The sequence below is a fragment of the Choloepus didactylus genome, chromosome 4 (genome assembly GCF_015220235.1).
Source record: "Choloepus didactylus isolate mChoDid1 chromosome 4, mChoDid1.pri, whole genome shotgun sequence".
NCBI lineage: Eukaryota > Metazoa > Chordata > Mammalia > Pilosa > Megalonychidae > Choloepus > Choloepus didactylus.
The window spans coordinates 99,534,179-99,548,714 of record NC_051310.1 but is presented as its reverse complement, the minus strand read 5'-3'; the positions used below and the strand labels follow the sequence as shown (position 1 = coordinate 99,548,714).

Genomic DNA, 14,536 nt, shown 5'->3' with positions numbered 1-14,536 from the left:
GGTTGGGGATGGAGGGAAAATAGGGGGGTAGTCCTATCAAACCTCAGGGACGAACAGCGCAGAGGTATAGCTTCCAAAAGAAAATCAGGGTATTCCCAGAACAAGAAGAAACAGATGGTTGAGAGTTAGAACATATTACTCTGAAATTTTCTCTTTAGACTGCCTACAAATATTTTCATTGGATTTAAGCAAACCTTCACTGGCACCCATCACCCTGTCAGTCAAGTCCAGATTCAATGGGGTGGCATTCGGGGTCCCCCACAAGCTGTTGCCTCCCACCTCCCCAGCCACAACTCCTGTTGTATAGGGACCCTATCCACAGAGCTTGCCACTCCTAAGGTTTAGAACATGTGGTTTTCCCTCTACGTGGAAGATCTCTGTTCTTCTTCATTAAGCCCATTCATCCTTCAAAACCCAGCTCAAATGTCTCCTCCCCTGTGAAGCCTCCCTGGTTTCCTGGGGGCACAGTCAGAATCTCTAGGTTCCATAGCACCCATACATACCCCTCACAGCACTGACCCTAAACTGTTTTTTTTTTCCAAATATAATTCACATACCATAAAATTCAACCTTTTAAAGTATTAATTCAATGATTTTTAGTAGATTCACAAGGTTGTACACTCACCACCACTAATTCCTGCTCATTTTCATGACCCCAAAAAGAAAGCTTGGATCCATTAGCAGTAACTCCCCATTCACTGCTATCCCAGCCCGTGGCAACCACTAATCTACTTTCTGTCTCTATGGATTTGCCTGTTATGGATGTTTGAAATGGAATCATAGAATATATGCTCTTTTGTGACTGGCTTCTTTCAGTTATAATATTTTCAAGGTTCATCCATATCGTAGCATGTATCAGGACTTCCTTCTTTTTTCAATTCAATTTTATTGAGATATATTCACATAAGACTTCATTCTTTTTATGGGTGAATAATATTCCATTGTACGATTATATTACATTTTATTTATTCATTCACCAGTTGATGGACATTTGGGTTGTTTCCACTTTTTGGCAATTATGAATAATACTGCTATGGACATTCATGTACAAGTTTTTGTGGGAATGTGTTTTCAATTCTCTTGGGTATAAAGGTAGGAGTGCCTTTCTGGGGGATATGGTAACTCTATAACTAACTTTTTGAGGACTTGCCAAACTGTTTTCCAGAGTGACCACTCCATTTTACATTCCAACCAGCAGTTTAGGAGGGTTCCAATTTTTTCACATCCACACCAACAACTTATTATCTGACTTTTTGATTACAGCCATCCTAGTGAATGTTAACTGATACCTCATTTTGGTTTTGATTTGCATTTTCCCTAATGACTAATGATGTTGAGCATCTTTTCATGTGCTTATTTGGCCATTTGTACATCTTTGGAGAAATGTCTATTAAATCCTTTGCTCTTTTTTAAAATGGGTCATTTGTCTTTTTATTATTAAGTTGTAAGAGTTCTTTTTGTATTGTGGATACTAGATTCCTATCAGATACATGGTTTGCAAACATTTTTTTCCATTCTGTGACATGTCCTTTCACTTTCTTGATAGTATCCCCTGAAGCACAGATATTTTTAAATTTGATGAAGTTGAATTTATCTATTTTTTTCCTATGGTTGCTTATGCTTTAGATGTTACATCTAAGAAACCATTGCCTAATCCAAAGTCATAAATACTTACTCCTGCTTTCTTCTTAGAGTTTTATAGTTTTAGCGCTTACATTTAGGTCTATGAGCTATTTTGCATTAATTTTTGCATGTGGTGTAAAGCAGGGGTGTGACTTCATTGTTTTGCATGTGGATATCCAGTAGTCCCAGCACCTTTTGTTAAAAAACTATTCTTTCCTCTATTGAATTATTTTGGCAGGCTTATCAAAAATTAATTTATATAAATGCATGGGTTTATTTCTGGACTCTGAGTTCTTTCCCACTGACCTATATGCCATCCTTATTTCAATGCCACAGTCTTGATTACTATAGCTTTGTAGTAAGTTTTGAATTGGGAAGTGTGAGTTCTTCTTTTTCAAGATTCTTTTGGCTATTCTGGGTCTCTTGCATTTCCATTTGGATTTTAGGATCAGCTTGTTAATTTCTGCAAAGAAGCCAGCTGACAATTTAATAGGGGTTGCATTGAATCTGTGGGTCAAATTGGAGGCGTATTGCCACCTTAATAATATTAAGTCTTCCGATCCATGAGCATGGGCTGCCTTTCCCTGTATTTAGATCTTCTTTAATTTGGTTCAACAATGTTTTGTGGTGCTCAGTCTTGTGCTGTTTTTTGTTAAATTTATTCCTAAGTATTTTATTCTTATTGGGTCTATTGTAAATGGAATTATTTTCTTAATTTCATTTTCATATTGTTCATTACTAGAGTATAGGAATACAATTGCTTTTTGCATGTTGATCTTGTATCCTACAACCTTGCTGAACTCATATATTAGCTCTGACAGCATTTTGTTTTTTTGTGGATTCCTTAGGATTTTCTCTATATAAGATCCTGTCATTTGCAAGTAAAGATAGTTTTACTTCTTCCTTTCCAATCTGGATGCCATGCATATATTTTCTTGCCTAAATTCCCTGGTTAGAACTTCCAGTACAATGTTGAATAGAATTGGTGAGAATGGACATCCTTGTCTTTCTCCTGACCTTAGGGGGAACGTTCTCAATCTTTCACTATTAACCATGATGTTAGCTGTGGACTTTTTGTAGATGTCCTTTATGAGGTTGAGGACATTCCCTTCTATTCCTATTATTTAGTGTTTTTATCATGAAAGTGTGTTGGATTTTTTTAAAATTCCTTTTCTGAATCAAATGAGATGATCACATGGGTTTTTCTCCTTCCTTCTGTTAACATAGATTAATTGATTTTTATAGGTTGAACCACCTTTGAATTACTGGGGTAAATCCCTCTTCACTTGGTCATGGCATATAATCTATAAAGGCAGGCATTCTTTCCCAGAGTGGACTAGTATTTGTTGAGGACTTTTGTTTCTGTATTCATAAAGGATATTGGTCTATAGACATCAGATTTTCTTTTTAACCACTAGTCTTTTTTTTTTTTAACTTCGCTGTCTTTCCTCCCAGTGTGGGAGCTAGTTGGGGCCAAAAATGTGTCCCACTAACCTTGGATCCCTACAAGTCAGCACAGGGCCTGCCTTGACCTAGAGGTCAAGAGATAGTGACTGAGACTAATTGGGTAGAGCCTCATCTGTGCCAGGCTCTGTTCTAGATCCTTGAAGTGCATTTAGTTTGTTCTTCCCGGTTGGATATAGCCTAGAGAGCACTAGGGCATGGGCCATTTTGCCCATTTCACAACAGCTGTGCAAACACCTGATTCCAGGAACATCCTTGTACTCTGTCTGGTGCCTGGTGCAGGAAGAGGGGAAGTGTACACAGCTGATGCCCAGTAGACATTTGCAAATGAATGACAGGGAGGTAACTGGCCTCTGCAGTCCCTTTTATAGGAGACCCATCATCACCTTCTGTGTTTGAGGGCAGCAGACACCCTGGATAGTTGACATTTCAAGGTAATGTTAGTGCCCTTGAAACCTAATCCAGAATCTTTCTTTTAAAATGAATGACTGATCTAATAATAATGTATTAACATTGGTTCATTAATTGTGATAATTACCACACTACTGAAAGATGTTAGTAATAGGGAAAACAGGTGTGGGGTATATATATGGCAATCCCCTTACTCTTTTCTCAGTAATTCTGTAAATCTAAAACTGTCCTAAAATTGAAAGTTTACTAACAACAACAAAAACAGAAAATAGTGCTGGGTGAAGATTTAGATTAATTTGTTTTTCAAAATAGCTGTTCAATTTTCTAGCACTTTTTATCGAAACAGTAAAAATTGAGTTGTTGGGTCCTTTTCCTCAGCTGCCTCCAAGGTGCTCGGTTCTTCCGAGGAAGCGAAGGCCGCGCTGGGGTGAGGCCCTCACTTCATCCGGCGACTAGCACCGCGCCCGGCAGCCGCCTGCTCAGCACTCTCTTGCACCATGGCCTCTGTCTCCGAGCTCGCCTGCATCTACTCGGCACTCATACTCCACCACGATGAGGTCACCGTCACTGAGGATAAGATCAGTGCCCTCATTGAAGCAGCTGGTGTAAATGTTGAACCTTTCTGGCCTGGCTTGTTTGCAAAGGCTCTGGCCAATGTCAACATCGGGAGCCTTATCTGCAATGTAGGGGCTGGTGGACCTGCACCAGCAGCAGCAGGTGCTGCACCAGCGGGAGGTCCTGCTCCCTCCACCACTGCTGCTCCAGCTGAGGAGAAAGTGGAAGCAAAGAAAGAAGAGTCTGAGGAATCTGATGATGACATGGGCTTTGGTCTTTTTGACTAAACCCCTTTTGTAACATGTGCAATAAAAAGCTGAACCTTTAAAAAAAAAAAAAATTGAGTTGTTGGTTTTTATTTGGAATCTTCATTTTCTAGATTCTGGGTGATATATGCACTGATTCCTTGATTAATCTAGCCATGAACTTGCACACTATTTTTTAAGTATTGACACTTTGTTATTTATAGATATTTATGAAAAAGTCTGTTGTCATTTATAAAATCTTCTTAACCATCTTGGCCTTTTCCCTCAAGGTAAATAAGAAGTATCCAAAGTTTTATTGAGATTTTAATGGGAAATGTACCAAATCTGCATTTTGGGGGCAGGAAGAATCAACTTATTTGATTTCAAAATTCAAGAGTGTGGCATGCCTCAAGCTATTCAAGTCATCCTTTATAGTTTTTAGTAATTTTCTTCATATTGAACTTATTTTTCATAGTTATTCTTACCTGCTATTTTGTTGCTATGGTTTAAAATATTCTTCCGATCTTCGTGGAAAGCTTTTTATTTTTTACTTTATCTGGTAACAAACCACTTTCTGAACTCTTTCATCAGTTCTAACTTTTCCCCATCGATTCTCCTGAATGATTTCTAGCCGTGCTGACATACTGTCTATAAATAGTAATTTGTTTATTCCTTTATCACATTGGCCAGGCCTTCCAGACTAATATTGAGCAATGCTAGTGCTCTTGTTTTTTTAATGGAACTGCTTTTACACCACTGAGCACTGGTTGGGAGTCTTTATTACACAGTATTAAGAAATTATGCTTTCATTTCATCTTAGTTTTTAAAAAATCTCTATAGGCAATAAATTTCATACAATCACCAAGTGCATTAAGATGGCTGCTTTTTGCCTTCTCTGACTTATTTCTGTGATGTCTTATGTTACTAGAGTTTTCTCATAGATTAGACCACATTTGCATTTTCTAAATAAGCCTTGTCATGAGAATAAAAAAAAATAAAATAAAAATTCAAATACCCTTAAATCTTTAGCTCCCCAGCAGGCCCAGATGACATAAAAAGGTTTTTTTTTGTTTTTTTTTTTTGGTTGATTTTTTTAAAATTAAGGAAGTCTGTGAACAGTAGGACAAAGATCAGAGCTGCAACTCATCCCCCAGACACAGCCCCAGACCTCAGGAACCTCAGAGAGGAACAGCCCCGGAAAGGGAATCCGAAATTTCTCAAAAGGGATGAGACGGTGTGGGAATGACAGAAGCATCCGGGTGTGTTCAAAGCATGGGGCTGGGAGAGAAAGGGGTAGGCTGGAGGTGGAGGGATGCAGTGCCAGGCAGAGGGCTGAGTCCGCGTAGAGGCAGGAAGCTGAGACCTCTTGGAGAGATACGGGCTTTGGGGACCGAGGTTGTGGGTTTGAATCCTGGTCCTGCCAGAGCCTGGCACATCTCCTCTTCTCCTCCCCACCTCCTCACTCGGGTCTGGGACAAATGTTCAGGATGTCATAGTCACCCTGCCCCTCCTCCTGGGTACCCCTGGCAGGCAGTGCACCAGCACCCACACCACCATCCCAGCAGAGACCCGGGCCACCCCTCTGTGTCTGAGTCACGGCTGGTCCCAGCACGCAGCTCAGGCCTGGCCCAGGGAGGCGCTCACAGAATGTTTATTGGATAAAGAACACAGACAAGTGCTCTCCAGGTGTGAATAGAAAGAACACACTCGGCCCCCGTGCTTTCAATCAGGTAAAAACCGTGCCCACGGCACGTGCTGGGGGTCGTCTCTGTGCCAACAGATGTGGGTGAGCGTGTTGCGCGGTGGGTTTCTTCTTCCTGGTTTTCTCTAGGCTTCCGGGTGTGGCACTGGGGCGAGGATGGGCCGTGGCAGGGCCTCTGGGGGGATCTCCCCACCACTCCGGCCAGGGCAGGGCTTCCACGGAGTGGCCTGGGCTGCCCGTTCCTCCCTGTCTCTGCCAACCAGTCCCTGCCGCCCCGGCTCACACCAGGGGGACGGGGTAGGAGGCGCAGGCCGCCAGGCCACACATGTTCTTCCCTCGCTCGATGAGGAAGTACCTGGGGAGAGAGGAGGCGCTGGGGCCTGGCCAGGGGTTTCTCCACCCCAGGCCTGACTCCAGGGACTCTACCCTCTGAGCTATTCATAAAACACCAGCCTTGGGCCTATCACCAGGAAATGACTGACCTGACTGTGAAAAATCTATCCTTCCCTCTCCTTGGCCGCCAAATGAACTCCTTATTCTCTCCATACCCCACTTCTCTCTCGAATTCACTGAGGGCCCCCTCCTTAGCCCTGGCTAGGCCCTCACAAAGTTATTTAATTGAAGTAACAATTAAAATTCTCCTTTCAGAAGAGCCTGAGGAGAGGCATGGCCAAAGTCACATCAGGATATGCACCAGGTCTCCTGATTCCAGCCTCTTCTCCTCTAAGGAGGGGCTTTCAAGGGTCAGGGATAAACTTGTGGCTCTGATTTCTCAGGAACAGACCCTCGATGCTGGCTTAGTCCCAGCAGGGTTCTGTGTTGTAAGGGGTTTTTCTAGCAGTGGCTACAGACCGTGGTGAGCCAAATGGACTCCTGTTCCCAATCGTTAACACCTGGGGTTCAGCAGCAGCAGGAGATGCTAAGAGAGGTCGTGGGGGTGTGGAAGTTACAGTCCCACGCTCCCCTTCCCCCTGCCTGGGCTGGGGCTCTGCTGACCAGCTCTGTCTTGGATGCCACACCTTTGAGATCCACACGCCCGCCCCAGGCATCTGGGACCCGGGAGATGCTCACCCGTTCATTCCCCAGTAGGGACCCCAAGAGTTTTTCACGATCCAGTAGGGTATCCCATTTTCTTCTCCATACCCAACAGCCAGGACTGCGTGGTTTACTTTATCTGGAGTTTTATGACAGGAATTACTGGAAAACAGAATAAAAAATAAGAATAAAAATATGGGAAGAAAAAAGCAAAGACATTCACATTCAAAAACGGTTCTTTGAGTACTGTAAAGCAGTGTTTCCTAAAGGACAGAAGGGGAGGCATTTAAAGCATCGTTTAATCCTGGTATGAGAATTACTCTCTTCACTTTTTTCAGTTCTGCCCACGTGAAGAAGACCGTCTCAGGGCGGTGCTGGTGCATCTTTAACACCTGACACTCCCTACTTCCTTTTCATAACCAGAAGAAAACTGCCTGCTCGTGCCCATCTGTAGGCAAACAGTGTCCACTTAGAATGTAATACAGAACAAACTGCAGGGGTCATGTAGTAATTCAGCTAACGTGTCGAGTTATTAGTTTGTGTCAGGCCTGGGACAAGGTGCCAGGATATGAGCAGGAGGCAAAACTTCTGTTGTCCTCAGGAAGCTTTGCTTGGCAGGGAGCAGACTGGCAGAGATGACTTCAATATAGCTGAGTGAGGGCTGGGACAGTGGGGAGGGCATTTGGAGACCCCAGGCGGGGATCCAACCCATTGGGAAGGGGGATAGGGTGGGGCCGAGGAAGGCTTCCCTGAGAAGGCAGAACACAACCATGAAACTACACACCTTTCACAGCGCTGCAGGGGTGGGGGCCGCAGGTGGGGATGGGTGGGTTTTTCTGAAGAATCAGGAAAGACCAGATCATGAGAGTCCTCCCCGCCAGGCTAAAATGCTGAAGCAGTGGGGAGATATTTAAAAGGTGGTGTGGCAAAAGGAATGTTTCAGAAGGCTAACTTCTGAAAGTCGAGTGGAGAGGGTAGACTGGTAGGGGGAGCAGACACAGACAAACCAGTATGGAGGTGGCTGCAGAGGAGGGCAATGGTGGCCCTGGGCAGAGAATGGGCAGTGGGGGACAGCACAAGTCTTATGGGTGAAGATGAGGGATGGGAGCCTTTGGGAATGGCTCTGGTCTCTCCCTTGTGCAGCAGCAGGATGGTGATCTCATTAACCAGGACGGGAACCTGGAAGAGGCAGGTCTGGGGCAGAGGGAGGAAATAAGCAGGCTTCAAGGATTCTCTGGGCCTTCCAGGTTGAGACGTCAGGAGGCTCTTGGATCTAATGCTCAGCAGAGACCAGGCTGGTGGATGGAGACGCAGCAGACAGCTGGCCATGGAGTTAGAGCAATGGACCAAGAAGAGAGTGCATCAGTGAGGAGAGGAAGAGGGCTGAAGACAAAGCCCCAGAGACTCTGACATTTCAGGGGTGGCTAAAAGACAAGGAGACCATGAAGGAGACCCTGGGGAGGAATGCAGGAACGGGCTGGAGAGATACATAGCTGGGCTCACTCACTTTACAACCCAGGTGAGCTAAGGGGTGCTGGTAAGATAAACTGCACATTCAGCATGTCAAGGAGCTTGGTTTTTTTTGGAAGAACCCTTGATTCTGGTGTTTGAGAACTGCTACTTCCTTTTCCCTGTTTCATATCTTCAAATTTTTGGACCTGGGTTTTCTTAATTGGAGATGGCTCTTCTATTGAGGAAGATGGAGCCTTGGGCTCAAATTTTGGCCCTGTCACTGACTAGCCATGTGTCCCTGGTCTGTCACATCTCTTCTAACCTTCTGTTTCCTCCTCTGTGAGGCAGAGACCCTGGTTCTTGACTCCAAGGCTGCATAAAAAGTATCCAGCACACAAGGTAGGTGATAAGAAATGGTATGACTGGGGGTCTGGGCAGATTCCCACGTCCCCCAGTGAGGAGGCCCCACCAGCCCTTCCACTACTCTCCCGCCTGCCTCCCAGGGTCCTGGCTCACCTGGAGTAGATGCCCTTGCGGTAACTTATAAAGTCATCGGTCACCTCGAAGGCAAAGCTCACGGGGTTGTACAGGGCCACAGCCTCCACCATGGCCTCCTCATCATTCTGTGGACAGACAGAGGGACTGATGGATGGACATACATGGCCTCTGCTGCATCCTCAATCCACTTTCAAATGAACCTCACCCCACCCGACTTCTATCCCCACGACTCCCCAGAAAGGTCAGTCTACAGAGCTTTTGGGAGAACACAGGGGTTGTAAGTTCACAAATAAATAAGATCCAGGCTGTGATGGAAACAAGAGGAGACTCAGCAAGGGGTCTCCTGTGTAGGGGATGCCTTCTGCGTGGGACTTGTCCTTTTCAGCTAGGGAAGGCATGCAGGAGGAAAGCAAGGAGGCTTCCTGGAGGCTGTAGCTTTGGAACATGAAAAGAACCCGAAACCCTGGCTGCACGTTAGAACCACCTTGGAAGCATTAAAAAAGTCTTGATGGCCTTTTGACGTAAACTGCACCCCAAATCAAATACATCAGAATCTGTGCAGAGGGTCCTGGGCATAACAAAGTCATTCCCCTGGCTGGAGACCGTTAGGAGTAGAAATGAGGGGGAACGTTCTGTGAGCTGAGGCCAGGGCTCTGCTGAAGGGAGGGGAAGAACTGGGCGGGGGTGGACGGGGCACCCAGCCCTGCCTCAGTCCTACCTCCCTGGGGGTGGAGGAGGGGGTGGGCAGAGACTCTGCTGCAAAAGGAAAACAGCTGCCTTGTAAGGAAGAGGATTCCTTCCCTGCAAACTTGGAGAAGACACTGTTAGAGCCCCAGTGGGGTCAGAGAAGATCCAAGATAAGGAAGGTGTGGAGGCCTGTCCCCTGGGGCCTGTGTGCTGCTGTGGCACCAGCACTGTTCCCATGGCCAGCCCAGGCCCTGGCCGAGACAGTGGCCCTGCCAGAGAGAGCTGAGCGCCAGGTGTCACCCACCAGGCTCTCGGTGGGGGCCAGGCAAAAGGCCCCTTAAATTTGCCTCTCAGTGGGATGCAATGGCCCAGAGCAGGTCAACCCTAGGTGGGCGTGTATGAGAGAAAACTGGTTATTTTTTGAAGATAAATTTTGTGGCAGCCAGTAACATCTCTGTTCCTGGGTGTAGGTTGCAGATTATCAGGGTGATGAGCCCTGGTTCTGGAATGACAAGATCTCAGTTCAAATTCCAGCTTCCACTTCCTAGGCTCTGGGGCCTTAGGGCCTCTGTTTCCTCAGCTACAAAATGAAGATAATAATGACACTTACCTAAAAGGGTTATTTTGAGTCTAAAGGATATAATGCATGTTAAGTGCTTGGCACACAGCACCTGTAAGCACTCCATAAACTAAACTGCTATTATTATTATTACCAAGAGCTTGGCACTTGCTTCATTTAGGTGGTAGCTGCTGTTATTACGTACACAGCAAGTCTGTGATTTGCACATACATTTGCCACACACACATGCTCAGCCTCATGCTCTCTTCTGCACACATCACACTCACATATCCCCAGGGGAGATGTTCTTTTGCCTTTGACACACATCCTCCCACATTTGTGCACACACACACTGGTGTCATGAGGGCTGTTTGTGAGTATTCCAGCTCTCCCTCTAAGGAAGAGGTATAACTTGTTTTGGCAAGATTTACCATTCTCTCTCTTTCTCTCTGCCTGGACCATGGAGTGAGGCCAACAACACAGATCACAGTTCTGCCTAAGCTGATGGACATGTTGCGTGAATGACATAAACCTTGATTGTTCCAAGCCACTCAGATTTTGGGATTGTTTGTTACTGCAGCATAACCTAGCTTATCCTGACTGATACGCATTCACACTCTCCCTTAATCTCTCCTATACATATGTATCCTCACATGTAGATGCTGACATTACACACATGCTTGTGCCCTCTTTTGAAGGATGGGGATTATTGCTTGCATTTTACAGGCAAGAAAACTGAAACACAAAAAATGTAGGCTTGCATAGAACTGGAGACAGAACCTGGGCACCTGACTGCCAGTCCCGTGCTGTTTCCCTCCCACCCTCCACCATGCAGCCATGACGGTGATTAATATTCAGTGACAATCAAAACTTTTCTAATCCAAGTGATGTACTCCAAGAAAGGCTGTCCTGTTGGGCCCACTGGCCATCTGACAGCTGTGGGGACTGGGCTCCTTATCAGAACACATTCCCCATCTGAGAGAAGGATCCAGTACTCACAATTGTGATGTTGGCTACATCCTTGACAAAAGCAATGGCCTTTTTGGACTGAAACTTGCAGGTTCCATCCTGTTCAGGGAGGCAAAGGGCAGAGGATACAGGTTAGGGATGCTCAGCCCCAGGCCAAGACTTCTTTTACTAAGCAAAAATCACATGTCAGCGCCTGTGCTGGGTGAAGGGAGAATCCGAGGCCTCCCTGTCCTCAAGGAGCTTGGTCTAGAGGCAGGAGCCAGCCCTGCTATGGCTGTGACAGGTGAGCACAGCAGCTGGTGGGAGACGAGGGAGGGGCCCGACCAGCCTAAGGAGACCTGCTGAGAGTTCCAGGGCCAGCACAGCAGGGGAAGGGAGGAGCCTTCCCAGTACAGGGAACAATACCTACGGGAGGAGAGCACAGAGATGGGGGGCACAAGCCCTTCAGCGAGAGGAGCAGGGAGAAGGTCAGAGACGGCAAGAGAGGCAGAGCCTAGGCTTGGGGGACCGGCCAGTGGTTCGGCTGGAGCAAAGTGTCAGGTTGTGAGGGGACAGAAAGGGAGATACGACTGGAAAGACTGGTTTGGGGGGGCGGGGAGCTGGGGAGGGCCTCGAAGGGCAGGCCAAAGAGTCCAGACTTTATCTCATGGGCCCTGAGGAGCCTCTGAAGAGTTTGAACAAGGCTGGGGTGTGGTCAGATCTGGGTTGAGAGGCCACTCAAGCATACCCGTGTAGAGGCCACCAGCAGTGGGGGGAGGGATGCAGGATGGACGAGGAGCAGCCCTGAGGAGGTCAGCTGGGTCAGCAGGCTGGCGACTGACCAGAATGAGGTCTGGGTGGGAAGAGGGGGTGGCCACCAGGTTCTGAGGGAAGCAGGTGTCGCTTGTCACCAAATGGGGTGTACAGGAGGAGCCGCATCTTTGTGGGAAAGACGAGGTGCTTGGCTGAGGACAGGCTGGATAGGGGCTATGGACGGAAGGCCCTTGGCACAGTTAGTAGGCCTTGGGCCAAGCAGGAATGGGGCCTGGAGAGCACCACCAGCATGAGAGGCTGAGGGACACACATGGTACTGATGGGCCAGAAGGCCCTGTGTCGAGCGAGGGCAAAGCCAGAGGATGGCACACCCGAGCACACTCACAGCTGAAGGAGGAAGAGGAGCTGGGAAGAAAGAGAGCAGGGCGGTGTGAAGAGTAGAGAGGTCTTGGGGAGGAGGGAGTCTCAGGAAGGAAAGGGTAAGGGGGTGAGGGCGATCAGGGGCCCCCGGATCTGAGCAGTGGCTCAGGCAAGTGAAGGTTGAAGAATGGTTCAGAAGAATGCTGACAATTCTGAAGATTCCAGCAGGACAGGACACCCCAAGGAAGGTGCAGGGAGGAGGAACATTTTTGGAGGCTGGGAAACTTTGCAGATCAAGACGGAGCAGAAGTTGCCCAGAATTACCCGGGCCTTGTAGGGGTAGGTGTCTTCACCCATGATGCCCTTGTTGTAGAGGATGTACTCAAAGGCCTGGCTGGGGAGACCCCTGCAAGAAGCACACAGAGATGAGCCCACCTGGGACCAGCCCTGATGGAGGCAGCCCTGCTGCACCTGGGCAGAGCTGGGAGGCCTTGGCTGGGAGCATCCAAGAGGTGGAGAAGAGCTCCCTGGGTCTCTGAGGGGCTGACAATGCCGATCCATTTGTCTGACCTTGGGATAAAGCTCAACAAAGTCATATGAGGCTCCTGGAGTCCAAGGACCAGCTACGCATGCTGCAGGGGGATAGAGACATCTGGAAGCCAGGCCCTCTGCTCTGCCAGGAGTGGGAAGTCCCATGGGATGGCCGGCAGGATCAGCCCAGCTCCGCCTCATCAGCAACCCATGTGGCAGATGCTGTTATTTCCATTTTACTAAAGGGAAGACTGAGGCACAAAGAGCCTGGACAACTAAGTTGCCCAGGGCTGCAGAGTTCAAGTCAAGTCAGGTCCCTGAAGTAGATTTTTTTCTACATCATGTTGCTTCCCACAGAAACCAAAACTCAATGATCGCCCAGCCACAAATGCTCAGCAATCCTGGCCCCCTGGCCCTGCTTTGTTTGTTTTTTTTTTTTCCACATAGCATTTGTCTGTGGAACAAATCACCTGACCTAATTATATACTTGATTATTGTCTGTCTGTCTGTCTTGCCCAGCTAGAATGTCAGTCCTGTGTCTTCTTAATTGCTGTATCCCCAATGCCTAGATAATCAGCAAGCACTCAGTCATATTTGTTGAATGAATGAAAAAATGAACTATTGTTCTGAACCAAAGAAAACAGACTCCTTTGAAAAATGGGGAGGGAGGCAGAGCCTTCTTGTCAGACGCGTTATTGGTGGTGTTTATACCTTGCAAAGAGGAAAGAGACCAACAATGAGGTAGAGATGAGGCTGAATGTGACGGCAAAGCTGTGTGCTCACCCGAACCCCAGGGACTTGGGCGGTTGGGCGGGAGCACGGCCGTGCAGGAGGCCCTTTCTTTCTGTTTTCACAGGACTCTGCCCGGGAGGCAGAGGGGAGTCAAGGCTGGGAGCTGGCTCTCTGGGAATACAAAGAGCCTAGAGTTTTCTCTAGGAAAGCAGAAAACCCCTGGAAGTGTCTCAGAGCACCACATGTGTGTAGAGAGGTGAGGGATGGAGACACAGTAGAAACAGGTGCCAATTTCTAACCACCTGCTTTAAGAATGGGCCAGGAAAGCAGGCCCAGGAAAGATGCAGCCCTTATGACGGATGCGTTACCACCTTTACGGGAAAGTTCCCTCGGAACGCCTGTTGAGCTAGGTGTTTTAGAAAACGTGTATAAAGGCCAGCCGGACATCCATGCGGGCGTCCTGGATTTGGCGGATGATACGCGATTGGTTGTCATTCTATGATTCCTTTTGGCCCCAGACCCAGAGGCCTTGGTGGCTGGTGAACTGACAGCGCTGTGGAATGACAACAGAGCAGCACCTGGAACGGATGGAGCACGGAGCCAGAGGCCAGGCTCAGGTTCCAGCCCTGCCTGGCTCCGGCTGTGGGACCCTGGACGTCTGAGGCGACCTTCCTCCCCTGCACAATGGGGAAGATTTTGCTCCCGTCAGGGCAGTGAGTGGGGTGCCTTCCGAGGCAGGGCCCGGCACAAACTAGATGCTTAATATACTATAAGTTTCCTTCCTTTCTCGGGAAACCAAAGAGCATGTAGAAGTGATCCACTGGAAATGAGACGGGGTTTCAGGTCCTTCCCGCTCCGGACATACCCTTTGCAGCCGTGATTGTTGAAGTCTGCAGCGCAGTCCACCAGCTGCTGTTCTGCCTGGAGGAAAGAACACAAACCCTATGAGCCGGAAGCTGA

At 47.6% G+C, this 14,536-nt stretch overlaps 2 protein-coding genes across 2 annotated transcripts in view; one reads left to right on the top strand and one right to left on the bottom strand.

The window, feature by feature from the left end:
• The first annotated feature begins 3,405 nt into the window (after window positions 1–3,405).
• On the top strand, window positions 3,406–4,361 carry LOC119531709 (60S acidic ribosomal protein P1-like). Its single transcript, XM_037833260.1, has 2 exons — window positions 3,406–3,521; window positions 3,877–4,361. Exon 2 carries the CDS (start codon window positions 3,996–3,998, stop codon window positions 4,338–4,340), a length of 345 nt encoding a protein of 114 aa, XP_037689188.1. The 5' UTR covers window positions 3,406–3,521; window positions 3,877–3,995; the 3' UTR covers window positions 4,341–4,361.
• A 986-nt stretch (window positions 4,362–5,347) lies between these two features.
• Window positions 5,348–14,536, bottom strand: part of CTSH (cathepsin H) — a 28,317-nt gene continuing 19,128 nt past the window's right edge. The window contains exons 7-12 of the mRNA XM_037833259.1: window positions 14,442–14,497; window positions 12,638–12,719; window positions 11,231–11,299; window positions 9,004–9,110; window positions 7,072–7,197; window positions 5,348–6,355 (exon numbers count right to left, since the gene is read on the bottom strand). Coding sequence (XP_037689187.1) covers window positions 6,280–6,355; window positions 7,072–7,197; window positions 9,004–9,110; window positions 11,231–11,299; window positions 12,638–12,719; window positions 14,442–14,497 — 516 coding nt within the window. The 3' untranslated portion in view covers window positions 5,348–6,279. The remainder of the gene's footprint in view (window positions 6,356–7,071; window positions 7,198–9,003; window positions 9,111–11,230; window positions 11,300–12,637; window positions 12,720–14,441; window positions 14,498–14,536) is intronic.